The following is a 21,061-nucleotide window of genomic DNA, read 5'->3' on the forward strand; positions in this document are numbered from 1 at the left end:
TTTTATACCCATGCAACAAAGTTGCAGAGGGTATAATGTTTTTGACCTGTCCATCTGTCCCTCTGTCAGTCCATCAGTCCTCTGATACCGCACAACAGAATTTCAGGAAACAGTGTAGATAATAAGGACATTTAATGTAGATGTGCTTTTCAACAGGAAATTACTATTGATTTTTTTTTCTAGGAGTTATGCCCCTTTGAACTTAGAATTTCGGCCTAATCATACTACTGCAACAGTTTGTCATCGCAACTTCTCAAAAACCACACAACAGAATTTCATGAAACTTTGTATATAATGAGGACATACAGTGTAAATGTGCATATTCACAGGAAATTTTTTATCAGTTGACCTTTGTAGAGTAATGTGTCTTTGAACTTAGAAATCTTTTGAGATTTTGTTTGTCCAGTGACAATATGAGGGTGTGGGGTATGTGAGCGTACTCACAAATGTTCTCTAATTTTTGAATGCAAGATTTTTATGGCCATATAGTTTTACCCTTGTCCGTCATTCAGTCATTCCGTCATTCTGTCATTCCGTCATTCCGCAACAAACCATTATACAGACTTTTTTTCTAAATGCCTTCAGATATTGGGCTGATATTTAGTTTATTAGTTAACCATGATAAATTACAGATCAAGTATAAGTTTCGTTCCGCTCCGCTAATTTTTGCCGAAATTACGGGGTTTTGACTTTGATAAATTGTTGAAAATCACAGTTATACGGACTTTTTTTCTAAACTCCTTCAGATATTGGGCTGATATTTGGTATGTGAGTTAACCATGATGAGTTATAGATCAAGTTTAAGTTTCGTTCTGCGCCGCTAATTCTTTCCGAAATTACGGAGTTTTGACTTTGATAAATTGTTGAAAATCACAGTTATACTGATTTTTTTTCTAAACACCTTCAGATATTGGGCTGATTTTTGGTATGTGAGTAAGCCATGTTCAGTTACAGATCAAGTTTAAGTTTCGTTCCGCTCCGCTAATTTTTGCCAAAATTACGGGCTTTGGACTTTGATAAATTGTTGAAAATCACAGTTATATGGACTTTTTTGCTACACGCCTTCAGATATTGGGCTGATTTTTGGTATGTGAGTTAACCATGATGAGTTATAGATTTAAAGTTTAAATTAGGTTTCGCTCCCCTGATTTTTGCCAAAATTACGGGCTTTGGACTTTGATAAGTTGTTGAAAATCACAGTTGATTTTTGATATGTGAGACTACCATCATGTTTGTGTCCACATGTGTTGTTGAAATTGCAGTTTTTCAACTTTTTGAGATGGTGCCATTCGTGTGGTTTTGACACATCTAGTTTAATTTTATTTCATTTTACATTTGTACGTAAGTATGCATAATTAAAGCAATAAAGAAAAAGAAAAAACTAACACTAGAGTGTCAATAATTTATCAAATTTGAATACAAAGTGGTGTTTTTTATTACTTGATTAGATGGCAGACACAGTCCTTTCAAATGGTGATGTAGGATTTCAAATGACACCAGAAGACCTACTAATGTACCGCCTACATATTGGTGCTGTGATAATGAGAAATCTAGGTAAAGCTTTATATACACATTATCTGAAATTATAGTTTAGTAAACACTTTTCATAGAAAAGTTACAGATGAAGAAAAGAGGACCAACTTTTGTAGTATAAATTGATGACACAACATTCATTCACATACACTTGACAAAATCAAAATCAGTTCATCTGCACCGCATGCTGTTTTTTATAGTGTTCAGAACATATTTCACCTGATATAAAAACTGAATGAATTCATTTGACCCTACCCAAGATAAAATGAATTGTTTAAATTAAAATTCATTAATTACAATACATTAAAAGGATTTGGACAATTATGACAAATTTACAATAAGAGAATTCTAAGCAGATAACCATCAGCAGTGATCTTTTAGGACTTGTTTCCTGCCACGAGTGATTCTATAAATTTTAGTGACTGACCTTTGTAAATATTTGTGTATAAATTATAATTGTGTATGTTTTTGTCCATCCTTCAACTTTTGTCGAAAAAGCAAAGACTTAGCGATCCTACATTCCGTCTGCAGAGGCGGCGTCCACAAATATTCACCCTTAAACTGGTTAAAGTTTTTGAAATCTTAATAACTTTCTTAAACTATACTGGATTCCTACCAAACTTGGACAGAAGCTTGTTTATGATCATAAGATAGTATCCAGAAGAAATTTTGTAAAAAAGAATCCAATTTATCTGTATTTTACTTCTAAATGGACTTAGTTTTTCTGCCAGTTAACATTACATTCACTCTGGTTAAAGCTTTTAAAATGTTAATAACTTCTTACACTATACTGGATTTCTACTAAACTTGGACAGAAGCTTGTTTATGATCATAAGATAGTATCCAGAAAGAAATTTTGTAAAAATATTTTTCCTGTTTTTCTGTATATTACTTATATATGGACTTAGTTTTTCTGGCAGTTAACATTACATTCACTCTAGATCTGTGGTTAAAGTTTTTGAAATTTTAACATACATGTGATTCTTCCGGCAGGAGTTAAAATCTCCTCCTTTTCAGACCCTCTTCCGTCCCTCCCATTAAAATTTGAAATCTTCCGCTTTTTGAAAATGTCAATCTCGAAAAATTTTCAGTACAAATTTCTGTTTACAAAATAGATACGGACAGGGAAAAAGTCTGAGAAACTTGAAATTGATATGGGAAAAGTCAGAGAAAAAAGGAAGTCACCATTTCCTGTTATTGAATTTGTGACAAAGGTAAATAGGAAATTAGCCTCGAGTAATCAATGAAGGTGTTAAGGATTAGACTATATACAACAACAAAAGATGATTGGCATTTACCTAGTAATCAACTAGCTAGTTTAATACACACATCTGGATGATTAAAAGTGAAATACTGACAGTGGAAAAGTATAAACAACGACTTTAATAAATTTTTGATGCTGAAAAAATGGAACAGTTTATACTGAACCTCAAAGTCAAATGAAATCAACTCAAATATGATATATATGGCTTGTTTTCTATCCAAGCCAATGGAATACCTATAGTTTGTCTTATAATTTGACAAATGCAAACTGTATGTTATCACCAAATACCCCAGTAGCATGTTAAGGAAGACCAAGTATCTAGCCAAATTTAACTCTGCCTGGAGAACAGATTTCAAATGGTGCAAGTCCAGTGCCAAGGGTCGAGACCATGCTTACTACACTTCTTGCAAAGCTGACTATGGTGGCCCTAATTACTTGACCAAAAATATGGAGACTGCTACCCACCAGAAAGCCCACAACTCTATCAATTCAACACCTTCTATTACAAACATGTTCAGTAGTGGTACCAAAGTTGACAATGTAGCTAAATCAGAGGTACTTTCTGCCAACTATGTATGATGGCTGATCACTTTATCTTGGAACTATATATGATGAATAAATATTTGAACCCCCCTTATCTTCTATTTTATCAAGTAAAAGTGGCTATGCAGGTGTTTAAAGGTATTGAATAATTGTTCTTTTAACAAAAAAGGAAGATATGCAGTTCAAACACCTAAAAAAAATCTTGTGTATGTCGATAAAAAGATCGATAAAAAATTTCCAGTTATGAGGCCCAAACTCCAGCTGAAAATTTCCAAATCTCCAGTTGTGGCTTGACAACTCTGTCACATGTCTGTTTTAATAACTTTATTAAACTATCCTGGATTTCTACCAAACTTGGACAAAAGCTTTTTTATGATCAGAAGATTTAAAAATAAATTATTTTTGTTTTTGTTTTTTTGTTTTTTCCTTATAAATGGACTTAGTTTTTATACAACCGCAAACAAATTTTGTGGTCGTATATTGGTATGACGTTGGCATCGTCGTCGTAGTCATTGTCGTCCGGCATCGTCGTCTGAAGACACATTGGTTTTCGCACTCTAACTTTAGTTTAAGTGAATGGATCTCTATGAAATTTTACCATAAGATTCAATACCACAAAAGAAAGGTTAGGATTGATTTTGGGGGTTATGGTACCAACAGTTAAGGAATTACGGACCAAAAAGGGGCCAAAAATAAGCATTTTTGTAACTTCCAGACATAACTTGTGTGTTAGTGTATGGATCTCTCTGACATTGTACCACAAGGTTCCATATCACAAAGGGAATGCTGGGATTGATTTTGGGGGTAATTGCCTCAACATTTTAGGAATTAGGGGCCAAAAAAGGGGCAAAAAACAAGCATTTTTCTAGTTTCATGACAATAACGTGTGTGTAAGTGTATGGATCTTTCTGAAATTAAAATACAAGGTTCCATATCACAAAGGGAAAGGTTGAAATGAGTTTGGGGATAATTGCCCAAAACGTTTAGGAATAAGGGGCCAAAAATAAGCATTTTTCTAGTTTCCAGACAATAACTTGTGTTCAAGTGTATGGATCTCTCTGAAATTGTACTGCAAGGTACCATACCACAAAGGGAAGGCTGGGATTGATTTTGGGGGTAAATGCCTCAAAATTTTAGGAATTAGGGGCCAAAAAAGGGGAAAAAAACAAGCATTATTCTAGTTTCAAGACAATAACTTGTGTGTAAGTGTATGGATCTTTATGAAATTGTACTACAAGGTTCCATATCACAAAGGGAAAGCTGGGTTTGAGTTTGGGGGTAATTGCCCTAAACGTTTAGGAATTTAGGGCCAAAAAGGGGCCTAAGAACAAGCATTTTTCTAGTTTCCAGACAATAACTTCTGTTCAAGTGTATGGATCTCTCTGAAATTGTACTGCAAGGTACCATACCACAAAGGGAAGGCTGGGATTGAGTTTGGGGGTGATGAATCATAAAGGTGTTCAAAAAATTTGGGGGAGGGATTTTTTTTCCTTTATAATTTTCCGTTTTAAATTGGTTATATCTGATTTATATATAAAAGTAAATAATAATGATATGGTTTGAATAGGTAAATTAAAAATTTTTAAGTTCTTAGACCACATTCATTGTGTGTCAGAAATCTATGCTGTGTCAAATATTTGATCACAATCCAAATTCAGTGCTGTATCAAGCTTGAATGTTGTGTCCATACTTGCCCCAACTGTTCAGGGTTCGACCTCTGCGGTCGTATCAAGTTGCACCTAGCGGAGCATTTTATTCTGCTTGTTAACCTTACATTCACTCTGTGGTGAAAGTTTTTAAAATTTTGATTACTTTCTTTAACTATTCTGGATTTCTACCAAACTTGGACTGAAGCTTGTTTATTACCAAAAGCTAGTATCTAAAAGGAAATTTTGTAAAAATATAATTCCTGTTTTTCTGTATAAATACTTAAATATGGACTTAGTTTTTCTTCTAGTTAACATTACAAACAGTCTGCAGTTAAAGTTCTTAAAATATTTATTAGATTCATAAAGAAGTATATAGACACTGGGTTCTGGGGAAATCTTACAATTTTTTTATCTGTACTTATGTGTTTTATTTTTTTGATGGACCAAACTTATTGAGCTTTAATATGTATGCCATCATGAATTGTCATAGCAAAAAAAGGCGTAATGTTAAAATTCTAGTCACAAATCTCATACTTTTATGCATTCCAAATTTATTATGAAACACTTAACCTAAGATGCATTTATAACAACTTGAGTGAAGTAATTTTGCAGAATGGTAGGATAGACTTATTTAAATTTAATTTGAATAGGAGATAGGTTGTTAACATCAAGGGGACAGTAATCCAAATACACAAAAATAACTAAAAAAAGTCTCATTCTTTCTATTATATATTCATTTTATAAGAAAGAAAATATTGCAAATAAAATAATGTGAAAATACATGCTGCTGGAAATTGCTGGGCCAAAATATAAAATGGCTGTTATTAGAGGATGCTTCTTTTTAAACTATAATTGATATATATTCAATAAACTGATTTAAGCTTAGGTACTCCCACAACCTGGATATCTTGGCTTAAGTCACATATAGGTTGCATCTTCACAGATGGTTTACAACTAAATGGAATTTTAAATAACTTCAAACAAGTGTACATTTTTTAAATCTTGTCATGTTTTACCAAGAATCTATGTACTAAAGGAAGTGACCGATTGCATTGAGCCGAAACTCCTCTGAAACCATACAAAGTCAGAAATTTTTGTGATATGACACATAAATGTAATGTTTTGTTATTCCCAAATTTGTCTGAAACTGTTATTTTTCCACAGAAAACGCCAATTTTTGAGAATATATCCCAGTTCTGAGACTGTTATCGATCTTCGCTTGTATGCTTTAGTGCATGCTCAGTCGATGGGCTGCCTGCAAAATTTAAAGACTCTTTGTCTCAACACTTGCCCAATTGTACCGCAATTTCTCAGGCATCTTCTAGTTATCATGAAATTCTATTTAAGTCATAGCCTATTCTAAATATTTTGTTTTTTTTGTTAAAGCAAGCTGACAGTGAAATAAAGCTATTTGAATGATTTTCATTAAATTTGCCTGAGATAACATATTAATTTTTATTATATCCCTGCTTTCAAAAAGTGGGGGTATACTGTTTTACCTCTGTTTGTCCATCCTTCCGTCAGTCCATCAGTCTGTCAGTCTGTCTGTCCCATGAATATTTTCGTCACATTTTTCTCAGAAACTACAATTCAAGGATTTCTGAAATTTATTTTTAGGGTTTATATAAGTCAGCTATACCATGTTATGCGTTTTCAGATTCATCACTTAACAACTTCCTGTTTACCAAACACTTGTATCATTTTACACATGATAGCCAAGTTGAAAATTTTCGTCACATTTTTCTCAGGAACTACAATACAAGGTTTTGTGAAATTTGGTTTCAGGGTTTATATAAGTTAGTTTTACTGTGCGATGTGTTTTCAGATTCACCACTCAGCAACTTCCTGTTTACCGAAATATTTCATCGAGGGTATCATCAGTTGTTCTGTCATGTAATTAGGGCCCCACCGAATGGCGGCCGCCCTATAGTGATCAGTCTGTCCGTCCGTCCGTCTGTCCCTAACAAATTGTGTCCGCTCTATATCTAGAGAACCGTTATGATTTCAAAGTTTATACTTGACATGTATATTAACCAACACCAGAGGGTGTGTCATAATGTATGTACAACTTCCTAGGTCAAAGGTCAAGGGCAAAAACTTTGGTTTTAGTTGACAACCCCATGTCCTATGGTAAAGATCCTGTCCGCTCTATATCTTGAGAACCGTTATGATTTCAAAGTTTATACTTGCCATGTATATAAACCAACACCAGAGGGTGCGTCATTATTTATGTACAACTTCCTAGGTCAAAGGTCAAGGTCAAAAACTTTGGTTTCAGTTGACAACCCCATGTCCAGTGGTAAAGATCGTGTCCACTCTATATCTTGAGAATCGTTATGATTTCAAAGTTTAAACTTGACATGTATATAAACCAACACCAGAGGGTGTGTCATAATTTATGTACAACTTCCTAGGTCAAAGGTCAAGGTCAAAAACTTTGGTTTCAGTTGACAACTCCATGTCCAATGATAAAGATACAAATTTTTTACCACACATTATTCACAGCGGGGCCCACAGAGATGGCTCCCATCTCAATGATATCTAGTTTGTTTTATTACTGAAACAAAGGGTATGAATATGTAGATTCCTGTAGAACATTTTTCAGATTTTTTAAGTTAGTAATGTTTCTCAATGCAGAAACATTTGTGAAGTTGCTTTATGCTGACATTGCTGTGCATGGCTGTTTTGAACTTTAAATATTTTATTTTTCAGGTCTGACAAGACTGCACCAGGCACTACAATCAAGAAGAACTGTCAGAGTATGCTTTATTTACTTGTTATTTATAACTGAATATTAGTTTGCTGATGTATATGTACCAATGAAGGGGTACAGTTTTTATAATGTTTTAAAACCACTACTTAACTGTGCATAACATGGAGATGTTAATATCTTATAACTTTTCACTGGAAATTAGGAAATTTCTTTTGGTCAAAACTTAGTCTTTGTCTCACATGCGACAAAAGTAACAGAATGTGAGACATAGGGAGTACTATTTCAGCAGCAGCATAAACTATTTATATTAAAAAACCTTTTATTATGAAAGTTTTGCTGCCATATGTCTGTTGTCCTTTACCTCATTTTCTTGGTTCAGTGACAGCTTGAAAAAATTATAGTTTTTTTGCCCAACCTAGCATTATGTTTTTCGGTCTGTACGTCTGTTTGTTCTACTGTCCGTTCATCAGTTCATCTGTCCCGCTTCAAGGTAAATTTTTTGGTCAAGGTAGTTTTTGAAGAAGTTGAAGTCGAATTGACTGAAAACTTAAGTTCACATGTTCCCTATGATATGATCTTTCTAATTATAATACCAATTAACCCAAATTTGACAATCCACTGAAGATAGAAAATGACAGTGTGAGTGACGCACCCTTGTACTATGGCACATAATTTTTTGTAATGTGAATGTCTCACTTATTAAGAGTGATTAAATAACTTTATTTGGTATATGGGTCTCTTACAACGTCTGCATGTCCTTCAGACAAGGTTTCACTGACCTCAATCTCATTTCAGACTGATCAATGTTAAAGAAATGTGAATAGTTCTGTTTCTGAAATACTTTAAGCACTTAGGTAAACTATATGTAGTTTATGTAATGATTGTAGGAAGTACATGTCAGTCTGGCAGGTTTCATCTGTCCTTGATCTCATGTTTATAGTTCATTGGTTCATGATGTAAATGTTGTGTTTGGTTTAGTTTTTATATGACCGCAAAAATTTTTGTTGTCGTATATTGGTATCATGTTGTCGTTGTCATAGTTTTTGTCTTCTTCCAAAGACGGTTGGTTTCCAGACAATAACTTTAGTAAGTAAATAGCAATCCAAGAAATTTATACACAAGGTTTATTACTTCAAAAGGAAGTTTTGGATTAATTATGGGGGTTATGGTCCCAACAGTTTAGGAATTAGGGGCCAAAAAAGGGGCCCAAATAAGCATTTTAGTAGTTTCCAGACCATAACTTGTGTTTAAGTGTATGAATGCAGTCTAAGGAAGATCCAATCACATTTAAGTACAATGTATTTAAATGGGTAATTATGGTTGCAAACTCCATTAAAAATTTGAATTGAAATTATGACCATATCTTGAGGGGAAGAATTATTTTTGGGAAAAGGGAAAATGTGGGTGGGGGATATGAAAAAATTTGGGGGAGGGGGTAAATAAGAAATTGTGGGAGGGGACAATTTTTTTTCTCATTTCAGATTTCAGATATTAAAAAGAAAATTTCTTCAAATATTTTTTTTTTTGCCAAAAAAAAGAGGGTGTTGGTGTTGGGTGGGGGTCAATTTGCAACAGCATAGTGTATTGCTCAAAAGCAAAAAAAAATAATGTAAATTCAAATCATATAACCAATTCTAAGTTCTTTGACTTCAGTTATTCTGTGTCAGAAACCTATCATGTGTCAAATGTTTAATTAAAATCCAAATTCAGATCTGTATCAAGTGCTAATATTGTGTCCATTTTAGCCCCAACTATATTTAATGTATGGAAAATCTATCATTCTGTCTTTTTTTGTCCATATGAATATAGATACATGATATATCTGGCTATCTTCCTACAGTATTTGAGCTACAGCTTAAATATTTTGTAGGTTCTTTGTAAACATAGTGAAAGTTATATGTCCACAGATTTTTCTTCTAATACTCTCAAAATGAGTGGTATTTTCGGACTTAGTAAATTTCACAAGGTAGTCTGTCACCATCTGTCGTTGTTAACTTTACAAAAATCCTCACCTCTGAAACTTGTAATCAAAATTTACGTTTTTTTGCAGCTGAACAATTCATGTGTGAATGATTCAACAAACATTTCCTCTATTGTCAAACCAGCATTAGTCAGTAAAGAAGAAAATGTCAGTCCTTCAGTTGTAAGTAGATGACCATGTTAAAAAGCTAGAAAGCAAGCTTCTTTTTCAGCCAACAATACATATAGATAAAAGCAACTATTATATATGTAACTGTTCACTAATTTTAATTTGTTGTTTGAAAAAAATATTTATGGCCCAATACCTATGACTTGATAATATTTCATTTTTTATGAATTTTGTATGCATTTAGAACTCTTCAACTAATACTTCATCTGAGTATAAAAAATATGATAATTCAAGAGCTACAATTAATAAATAATTTCTAAAATAGATCTATAAAAGGATAGATTGTACATAAAAAGCGGTTAAAAATATGCATTTGTACACACCTTTTTAGCTCACCTTGCCCAAAGGGCCAATTGTGCTTTTCTCATCACTTGTCATCCGTCATTCATCGTCTGTCGTTCGTCGTCCAATAACTTTTACAAAGATTTTCTCCTCTGAAACTACTGGGCCAAATTAAACCAAACTTAGCCTATATCATCCTTAGGGTGTCTAGTTTAAAAAATGTATCAGAGAGTTATTGCCCGTTAAGGTAAATTTTTCACAATTTTTTGTAAATTTTTGTAATCTTTTTCAAAAATCTTCTACTCTGAAAATACTGGGCCAAATTAAACCAAACTTGGCCTATATCATCCTTAGGATATCTAGTTTAAAAAATGTATCCGATGACCCCGCCAATCATCCAAGATGGACACCTTGGCTAAAAATAGAACATGGGGGTAAAATGCAGTTTTTGGGATATATCTCTGAAGCTAAAGCATTTAGAGCAAATCTGACACGAGTAAAAATGTTCATCAGGTGAAGATCTATCTGCTGTGAAATTTTCAGAAGCATCAGTCAACCCCTTTTTGGGTTGCTGCCTCTGAATTGGTAATTTTAAGGAAATTTTGCAGTTTTTGGTTATTATCTTGAATATAGTACTAGATAGAGGTAAACTGTAAACAGCAAAATTGTTCAGTATAGTAAGCTCTACAAAAATGTAAACATGAACAAAATTATCATTTGACTTAATAAGGAGTTATTGCCCTTTAAGATCAATTTTTTCACAATTTTTGGTAAATTTTTGTCATCTTTTTAAAAAAAATCTCATCCTCTGAAACTACATAGCCAAATTAAACCATTCTTGGCCTAAATCATCCTTATGGAAATTAGTTTGAAAAATTTATCCGATGACCTTTCCAATCATCCAAGATGGCTGCCTATGCTAAAAATAGAACAGGAGGTAAAATGCAGTTTTTGGGATATCTCTCTGAAACAAAATTAAAAGCATTTAGAACAAATCTGACATTGGGTAAAAATGTTCATCAGGTGAAGATCTATCTGCTTTAAAATTTTCAGACGCATCAGACAACCTGTTGCTTGGTTGCTGCCTCTGAATTGTTAATTTTAAGGAAATTTAGCAGTTTTGGGTTATTATCTTGATTATTATACTAGATAGAGATAAACTGTAAACAGCAAAATTGTTCAGCAAAGTAAGCTAAACAAATAAGTAAGCATGATCAAGTTGTCAATTGATCCCTTCAGGAGGTATTGCCCTTTAAAGTCAATTTTTCACAATGTTTTGTTAAATTTTTGTAATCTTTTACTCATATCTTCTCCTCTGAAACTACTGAGACAAATTTAACAAACTGGGTCACAATCTATTAAAAAATGTGTCTGATGACATGCCTGCCAACCAACATGACCGACATGACTAAAAATTGAACATAGGGGTAAAATTCAGTTTTTGGTTTATATCTCTGAAACTAAAGCAAAAGTATAATGGTTGCATTTTTCATTTTTGCCCCTTAAAGTCAGCTTTTTACAATTTTTCGTAAATTTTTGTAATCTTTTAAAAGAAATCTTCTCTGAAACTACTGAGCCAAATCATTTTAGATAGAGATAACTATATGCAGCAAGAATGTCCAGTAAAGTAAGATATACAAATAAGTAAGCATGACCAAAATTGTCAATTGACCCCATAAAAACACAAAAACAGAGAATTTTGTCATGAATTCTATTTTTGTCTTTGTTATTGTAGAGTGTCTTTTGTTTAATATGTACTGCAGCATATAGACCAAGGTGAGCGACACAGGCTCTTGAGAGCCTCTAGTTACTGGACTTATTATGGTATACTGTTGTACGTCTGTGTGTTGTCAACATGTTGGACAATAACTAAAAAAATGCATGGTTAATTGTTTATATCTGTTGATGTAAGCTCCTTTTTTTAGCTCACCTGGCCCAAAGGGCCAAGTGAGCTTTTCTCATCACTTGGCGTCCGTCGTCCGTCGTCCGTCGTCGGCGTTAACTTTTTACAATTTGGACTTCTTCTAGAGAACCACTGAATGGAATGAAACCAAACATGGCATGAATGTTCCTTATGAGGTGCTGACCAAGTGTTGTTACTTTGTAGCGGATCCATCATCCAAGATGGCCGCCAGCGGGGGACTTAGTTTAACATAGGACCCTATGGGAAATACATACAAATGTCTTCTTTTAGAGAACCACTGAATGGAATGAAACCAAACATGGCAAGAATGTTCCTTATGAGGTGTTGACCAAGTGTTGTTACTTTGAAGCTGATCCATCATCCAAGATGTCAGCCAGCGGGGGACTTAGTTTAACATAGGACCCTATGGGAAATACATACCAATGTATTCTTTTAGAGAACCACTGAATGCAATGAAACCAAACATGGCATGAATGTTCCTTATGAAGTGCTGACCAAGTGTTGTTACTATGAAGCTGATCCATAATCTAAGATGGCCGCCAGCGGAGGACTTAGTTTAACATAGGACCCTATGAGAAATACGTACAAATGTTTTCTTTTAGAGAACCATTGAATGGAATGAAACCAAACATAGCATGCATGTTCCTTTTGAGGTGCTGACCAAGTGTTGTTACTTTGAAGCTGATCCTTCATCCATGATGGCTGCCAGATGGGGACAATGTTTAACAGAGGACCCTATGGACAATACATACAAATGTCTTCTTTTAGATAACCACATACTGAATGGATTGAAACCAAACATGGCATGAATGTTCCTTATGAGGTGCTGACTAAGTTTTGTTACTTTGAAGCTGATCCTTCATCCATGATGGCCGCCAATGGGGGGACTTCCTTTAACATAAGACCCTATGGGAAATACATACAAATGCTTCTTCTAGAGGTGCACTGAATGGAATGAAACCAAAACATGGCATAAATGTTTCTTATGAGGTGCTGATTAAGTGTTGCTACTTTGTTGCCGATTTACTGTTCAAGATGGCCACCAGGATTTTTTATTAAATTACAGGACCAATATTAAACCAAATTTGGCCTCACTCATTATTAGGGTATCTGTTATGATTTTAATCTATTTTTTACATGATTTCCAAAACCAAAGTAGAATCAGGTGAGCGACACAGGCTCTTGAGAGCCTCTAGTTTATTATTTTAATCTTTTGATTCTACTTTTTAAGTTATGGGGTTTTATTCATTAATAAATGGTGATTTTTCAGTTTTCAGGAAGTAATTCAAAAATGCTTGGAGCAGTTTCCTTGAAACATGGCAACTGGTTGAAATAACCTCCCTTGTGTTTTTTATTATAAAATAATGACATTGAGGAGTTATGTAACTTGACTCGTTAAAAAAGGGAGGCTATTTTATATATTTTTATATTCAACCAACGATTCCCAGTCAATATTGTACTGCATGGCTTCCCATACATATACTTTTACATGTGTTAGATTTCAATGCAAAAACTGATCTGATCTCCTGAATGTGTGCATTTGTTAACTAATAACTAATATCATCAGTACTTCCACTAGCTTAAGACCTGGCCACACATTCATCATAAATGGAACTGTTAGTGTCAGTGTCAGACTCTATGTCACTGTATGAAATTTGTCTCTCAGACTTTTCTGATTCAGAGTTCACGGGGTATAGATCATTCACTATTGTTATTAAATTTCATCAAGAAAATCTAAATCTCAATCTTTTCAAATAAAACCTAGTAATTGTGGTGGCGGTAGAAAGATGTAAAGCAATACTATCCTGACTTGCCATATTTCGGCAGCGAAATTTGTTTACTCTAACATCAGAAGTGATTTTTCATTTCCAGCAAAGACTAAAATATTTGATAATTCCCTGACCTTTTACGGCATTTCTCTGGAAAAATATTATCACAGACATCATATATTTAAAATAAGAACTTATTTAATTGGACACAAACTGTCATGGCAGGTCTCATATAGTGATTATGATCATTATCTTTTTGGTTTGAAGGTGATATCAAAAATAAAAATAAGAAGATGTGGTATGATTGCCTATGAGACAACTCAATCTCCACAAGAGATACAGAAATTAACAACTTTAGGTCACCATACGGTCTTCAGATTGCACTTCAGTAAATATAGACAATGCAATTTCACATAGGAACTCTCTTTAGAGCCATTTTTGTAAAACTGTGCCCCTTTTACTATGAATTTCGTAAAAAAAAATTGCACTACTATGTAATACAAAGGTCAAAACATAGGGATGTGTGGCATATTTTTAACATTAATATGCCCCAAACTTCTAAGAATTTAAACTTATACTAAAATTCTGTTCTTAGCACTACCTTTACTTTGGGCCTTCCTCAGTATTAAATAGTCCATTTATAAGTAAAATACGGAAAAATGGATTTTTTTTTTTACAAAATTTACTTTTGAATATTATCTTATGATCATAAACAAGCTTCTGTCCAAGTTTGGTAGAAATCCAGGATAGTTTAAGAAAGTTATTAAAATTTCAAAAACTTTAACCACAGAGTGAATATTTGTGGACGCCGCCGCCGACGGAATGTAGGATCGCTATGTCTCGCTTTTTCGACAAAAGTCGAAGGCTCGACAAAAAGAGCAATCTTCAACAATGAGTTGAAAACAAATGCAAAAATAGTGTTTTACAGTATCTTTTTAATTTTAACACATTGCTATGAAACATGAAATACAGGTCATATGCAGTTTAAATTTTTATTTTGTCATTTATCATTTTTGGATATCTGTTATCACTAGATCTCTTAGTCATAGTTGCATTAATTCTTCAATAACAGTATTGGTAATGATAAAAATGATAAGCTATATTTTTTTCTTTTAATTAGACTGGTGATAGGTATAATGAAACAGTAATTGATGATGGAGCTAATGAAGAAACTGAATTGTTTTTATGTAGAGGTAAATTTTATGAACAAAAGGTCACTGTATGGCCTTCAGCAATGAGCAAAACCCATACGTAAAGTCAGCTATAAAAGGCCTGAAATGACAAATGTAAAACAATTCAAACGAGAAAACTAAGTACAAAAAATGACCAAAAAAGAAATTCATTGTAACCTGTGTTATCTGACACACTAGGGGACAAAAAAAAATTATCAAATTAAGCAGGGTGTTGGAAAACTCATGTTTTTCTGCAAGGATAGGCATAATTTTGGACCATGAAAAAATGTGGGTTAAAGCAGGATGTTGGAATACTCAGATGTTGGATTAGGCAGGTTACACTGCATGTATGTTACAAAATAACAAGCGACAACCACTGAATTACAGGCTCCTGACTAATTAATCACTCAACAGGTTCCTGTTTACTGAAACATTTGGGTGGGAGTATCATCAGTGAGCAGAAGCTCGCAGTTTCACTTGTTTTCATCATCTCACAGAATTTATTTTTCCATGTCAGTTCAATTAAAAAAGGTCAAAATTTCCATTGATTTTTCGGATTGGAAACATGCATGAACATTTGTTTACAACAATAATTTTTTTTACATAATGTTTGTGATAACACTTTCCATATTTGATTTTCAAACTTATATTTAGTTTGTCAGTGCCTGCACTCTAATATTTCATGGACCTAATTATGTTTGAATTCTAGTGGATTTTGTCAAATTACACCAAAAGCTCTACTTTTGCATTGCCTTTTGTTGTTGTAAATTTTTATCGCTTTATAAGAAAACTTCACTCTTCATCAGATTGAAATATTTATTTTCTCGATACAATGGTCTTATCATTTGGGGCCAAATAAAACCCTTATGAAACGTACTCCTTTGGTGCTTCTGAAACAATTTTCTAGATTTGCTTTTTTCAGGATTGCTCAAACCAAAAAATGCAAGAGTCAAGGATTCGAAGAACTTGAATATGTTAGAATTTAAGAAATGTATGTTTAAGTCATATGTATAATGTAAGGTACATAAACAAACAAAATGTTAACTGCATAATAGCAGCATAAAATAGCTACAATTTATCAAAAGAGTTTTCATAGTTGCCAGTTAGCAAGTATCATATACATGTATATATAAATATATATATATAGTAATAATTCCATTTTTACAGCTAATGGCAAACCTAAAAGACCTTGTTTGTTTTGTGGAAAATTTCAAACTCATCTGACCAGACATCTAAAAACAAAACATAAAGGAGAAGAGGATGTTATCATGGCAATGCAACTCCCACCAAGGGATAGGAACCAGGCATTTGATGTGTTAAAGAGAAAAGGCTACCATAATTATAATTTATTAAAAATGAAAGAGGATGATTTTAACGAAAAAAAATTGATTAAAGAACGAAAAGCAAGAAAAGACAGAGATGGTGAGATAGAGAAAAGAGCCATGTGCTCTTCTTGCAATGGTTTTTTTGTAAAAGAACATATGAAGAATCACAAAATAAAATGTTTTGCAGCAGAAGGATGCACTAGGGTTCCTGTTGCTATACCCATAGAAACTGTTAAGGATGTCAAATACTCAGAAGAATATAAGGAAGATATTTTGAGTTCCTTTTGGGATGACCAGAGTGGAAGATTCTGTAGAAGTGATCCATATATAAAAGATTTTGGATTTCATTATTATAGGAAGTTGGTATCCAGAAAAGACAAATCCCAGCAAAATAGGAAAAGTATTACGAAGCAGATGAGAACAATTGCCAATTTATATTTCTATGTTAAAGAGGAGGCTGAAAAATCAGATATAACTGTAACATCTGCATTAGATATTTTTAAAATGGAGAACTTTCCTGTTTTTATGGATGGAATTAATTCAATGGCAGCAAAAGATGACGGAGGGATGAAGTCAGGACTGAAAAAGAATGTTGGTCATCTTATACAAAATGTCCTTACCCACTTAAAAGGAAAATATATTTTAGAAAACAAGAAAGATGAAATGAGTAAAGTTGACGATTTCAATACATTATTAGACTACTATAAAGGAGAAATATTTAGTGATGCTGAGTATAATTGCAAAAAAAATAGGCAAGAAAACTTGAGACGACCTAGACAGCTACCAGTAGAGGATGACATTAATAAGCTTAGGCAGTTTATCTTAACACAAATAAAAGAGTTGGATGACCCTTATAAGTTTTTAGAACCAAATGAATATACCTTTCTCAGAGATCTTATAGTTAGTAGACTAACATTATTCCATGCAAAAAGAGGAGGGGAACCAAGCAGACTCACTTTAAAAGAATGGATGGATGCAAAGGATGATGCATGGGTAGATGAAAGCCAAATGAAAAAGGTGAAAAACCCAGAGGAGTTGGAACTTTTTCAGAAATATAAATTGACATATCAATCTGGTAAATGTGTTAGTCACCTTCTCCCAATTCTCATCCCTGAAGACACATGGAAGGCCATGACAAAACTAACAGATCAGCAAATTAGACAAGCAGCAGGTGTTAAACAAACTAATATATACGTATTTCCTAATATTAAAGATTCAAACTTTCATGTATGCGGCTGGAAAAGTGTAAACAAAATTTGTAAGAAGGCAGAATTATCAAAAAGGATTAATGCTACTCAGATGAGGCATTACATGTCAACATTATTTGCCAATTTGGAGGTAACAGATGCTACAAGAGAAGCCTTCTACAGACATATGGGACATTCTGAAGAAGTTAACAAACACGTTTATCAATGTCCATTGGCAATACAAGAAATAACTAAAGTGGGGAAGTTCTTTCACCAATTTGATTTAGGTGAGTTTCATTTATGTTCTAAGCTAAATCGTGTAAACATATTGATTTTACATGGTCCAAACATCAGATTTATAGCTGTTCTGATCTAAATTGTCTATTCTATCAAACAAGATAGTTACATTTTACTCAAAAAAGTTTAAAATACCATTTCTGAAAAAGCCTTAGAATGGGAGCTATAAGGATTATTATCTGTCGGCATTGACAGCAGAGTAAACTATTTGTATACAATTTATATTTCAGAAATTAGTAGACCTTAGGTTTTCATATCTTTTTGTGCAGATACCATATGTTATAAAGTTTCTGTCTGTCAAATGTCCATTGTCCTTGACCTCATTTTCATAGTTTAATGACTGCATACAAAAAATGTATAAATTTTTTATCATTTGAAATACTCATTATTATGAGTAATAGGATAACTATATTTTGTATACAGGACCTTTGCAAGGTGTACATATCTGTACATGTCTGTCAGACAAGGTTCATCAGACCTCACCTGAGACATTTATGTATCAGTCATAAAGGGGAAGTTTTCATGGTCAAGTCTGTATGTCAGATGTCATATTCAGGAGGTCAACTATATTGATTCAATAGTGTACAGGTTTCATCTGACTCTTCCTCAGAATTTTATGCTGATATTACTGGTGAGACATATCTCTGTGTCAACAGTTATCTTATTATGAGAAGTGTTTTATAGGTTTTGTTTAAATAACAATTGCATTGTTTCTGTTTTAGATTCAGGTAATAAAACAGGAGAAGAGGAACCCAATAGTCAAGGTATTATTTTCTGATATAGTGGCATTAGTGTTATTTCCTCCTTTTTTCATTAAAAGCATGCTAGCAATCTAAACTTCTACTTTTTGGAAGAGGGTGGTAAAGCCCCTTTTATTTATTATCATTTTTTTTTACATTGCTTACTCAATTACTCATGCAAAATATGAATAAAAATTTTAAATGGGTCAAGTATTCACTCTGTCATCTATAAAATTTTAGATTAAACAGATTTAGAAATTATTGTGATCATTGAACAATCGAAACAAATGCGAGTTTGATTATTGAGATTTATGGAAAAGCTGCATAGAAATAATGTTATCCAAATTTTAGATGGGAGTTTTGCAAGTCCTTTCTCACCACAATTTTTGCAATAATAAAAAACATGGTAAAAATTTATGACTCTACAGTAATTAGTAGATAATCTTTTAGTAGACGTTTTCAAAAGTAGTTTTGAAACTGTTTCATGTGTTTAGGGCTACTGCAAAGCCTTTTGGATTTGGAAAGGCATGGTAGATAAGCTTTTTCAAAAGCTTTTTCAATAGAATTGATAATTAGATGCGAGATGCAGTGATTTGTCAATTTTACTGTCGACTTTAAATTTGTTAGCCAAGGCAAGCTAACCATCACTTGAAGCTTGAACTTATATAAATCCTTTGAATGTTTCAAAGTTAATGGACTCTAACAATGAGTTCAAGTTGTCAATCATGCAAGGAACAACAAAAATGTCCATAAATATTTTTTGGTATGTGCTTTCTAATTACATCAAGTATTAATATTTTTTAAACAATTATATAAATAATGACAATAAACCACTTTTAACTTTATTAGCTCACCGAAGGGCCACATGTGAGCTTATGCCATCACTTGGCGTCCATCGTCATCCGTTGTCTGTTGTCGATGTCTGTCGTCGTCTGTCGTCGTAAACTATTTCAAAAATCTTCTCCTCTGAAACTACTGGACCAAATACCTTCAAACTTTAACTAAATGTTTCTTAGGGTATCTAGTTTATAAATTGTATCCGAAGTTTTGATCCATCGACAAACATGGCGGCCATGGCTAAAAATAGAACATAGGGGTCAAATGTAGTTTTTATACGACTGCAAAAAATTTTTTGTGGTCGTATATTGGAAGGACGTTGGTGTCGTCGTCGGCGACGTCGTTGTCGTCCGAAGACACATTAGTTTTCGCACTCTAACTTTAGTTTAAGTGAATGGATCTCAATAAATTTTACCATAAGGTTCAATACCACAAAAGGAAGGTGGGGATTGCTTTTGAGGGTTATGGTACCCACAGTTAAGGAATTAGGGGCAAAAAAGGGGCCAAAAATAAGCATTTTTGTAACTTCCAGACATAACTTGTGTGTAAGTGTATGGATCTCTCTGACAGTGTACCACAAGGTTCCATATCACAAAGGGAATGCTGGGATTGATTTTGGGGGTAATTGCCTCCAAATTTTAGGAATTAGAGGCCAAAAAGGGGCAAAAAACAAGCATTTTTCTAGTTTCATGACAATAACTTGTGTGTAAGTGTATGGATCTCTCTGACATTGTATCACAAGGTTCCATATCACAAAGGGAATGCTGGGATTGATTTTGGGGGTAATTGCGTCCAAATTTTAGGAATTAGGGGCCAAAAAGGGGCAAAAAACAAGCATTTTTCTAGTTTCATGACAACTTGTGTGTAAGTGTATGGATCTTAATGAAATTGTACTACAAGGTTCCATGTCACAAAGGGAAAGCTGGAATTGAGTTTGGGGGTAATTGCCCAAAAAGTTTAGGAATAAGGGGCCAAAAATAAGCATTTTTCTAGTTTCCAGACAATAACTTGTGTTCAAATGTATGGATCTCTCTGAAATTGTACTGCAAGGCACCATACCACAAAGGGAAGGCTGGGATTGATTTTGGGGGTAATTCCCTCAAAATTTTAGTAATTAGGGGCCATAAAAGGGGCAAAAAAACAAGCATTTTTCTAGTTTCAGGACAATAACTTGTGTGTAAGTGTATGGATCTTTATGAAATTGTACTGCAAGGTTCCATATCACAAAGGGAAAGCTGGGTTTGAGTTTGGGGGTAATTGCCTGAAACGTTTAGGAATTTGGGGCCAAAAAGGGGCCAAAAAACAAGCATTTTTCTAGTTTCCAGACAATAACTTGTTTTCAAGTGTATGGATCTCTCTGAAATTGTACTGCAAGGTACCATACCACAAAGGGAAAGCTGGGATTGAGTTTGGGGGTGATGAATCATAAGGGGGTTCAAAAAATTGGGGGGGATTTTTTTTTCCTTCTTTTTCTTTAAAATTTTCCATTTTAAATTCGTTATTTCTGATTTATATATAAAAACAAATAATAATGATATGGTTTGAATAGGTAAATTAAAAATTTTTAAGTTCTTAGACCACTTTCATTCTTAGTGAGAAACCTATGCTGTGTCAAATATTTAATTACAATCCAAATTCAGTGCTGTATCAAGCTTGAATGTTGTGTCCATACTTGCC

General features: G+C 33.5%; 1 protein-coding gene across 1 annotated transcript; it reads left to right on the forward strand.

Annotated features, from left to right (window-relative positions):
* The first annotated feature begins 1,448 nt into the window (after nucleotides 1-1,448).
* Nucleotides 1,449-18,054, forward strand: LOC127710407 (uncharacterized). The gene is made up of 6 exons (XM_052216237.1): nucleotides 1,449-1,554; nucleotides 7,702-7,748; nucleotides 9,753-9,845; nucleotides 14,947-15,019; nucleotides 16,166-17,797; nucleotides 18,038-18,054. The coding sequence occupies exons 1-6, from the start codon at nucleotides 1,449-1,451 to the stop codon at nucleotides 18,052-18,054; spliced, it is 1,968 nt and encodes a 655-aa protein (XP_052072197.1).
* Nucleotides 18,055-21,061: the final 3,007 nt, after the last annotated feature.

The sequence above is a fragment of the Mytilus californianus genome, unplaced genomic scaffold, assembly GCF_021869535.1.
Source record: "Mytilus californianus isolate M0D057914Y unplaced genomic scaffold, xbMytCali1.0.p SCAF_77, whole genome shotgun sequence".
Taxonomy (NCBI): Eukaryota; Metazoa; Mollusca; class Bivalvia; order Mytilida; family Mytilidae; genus Mytilus; species Mytilus californianus.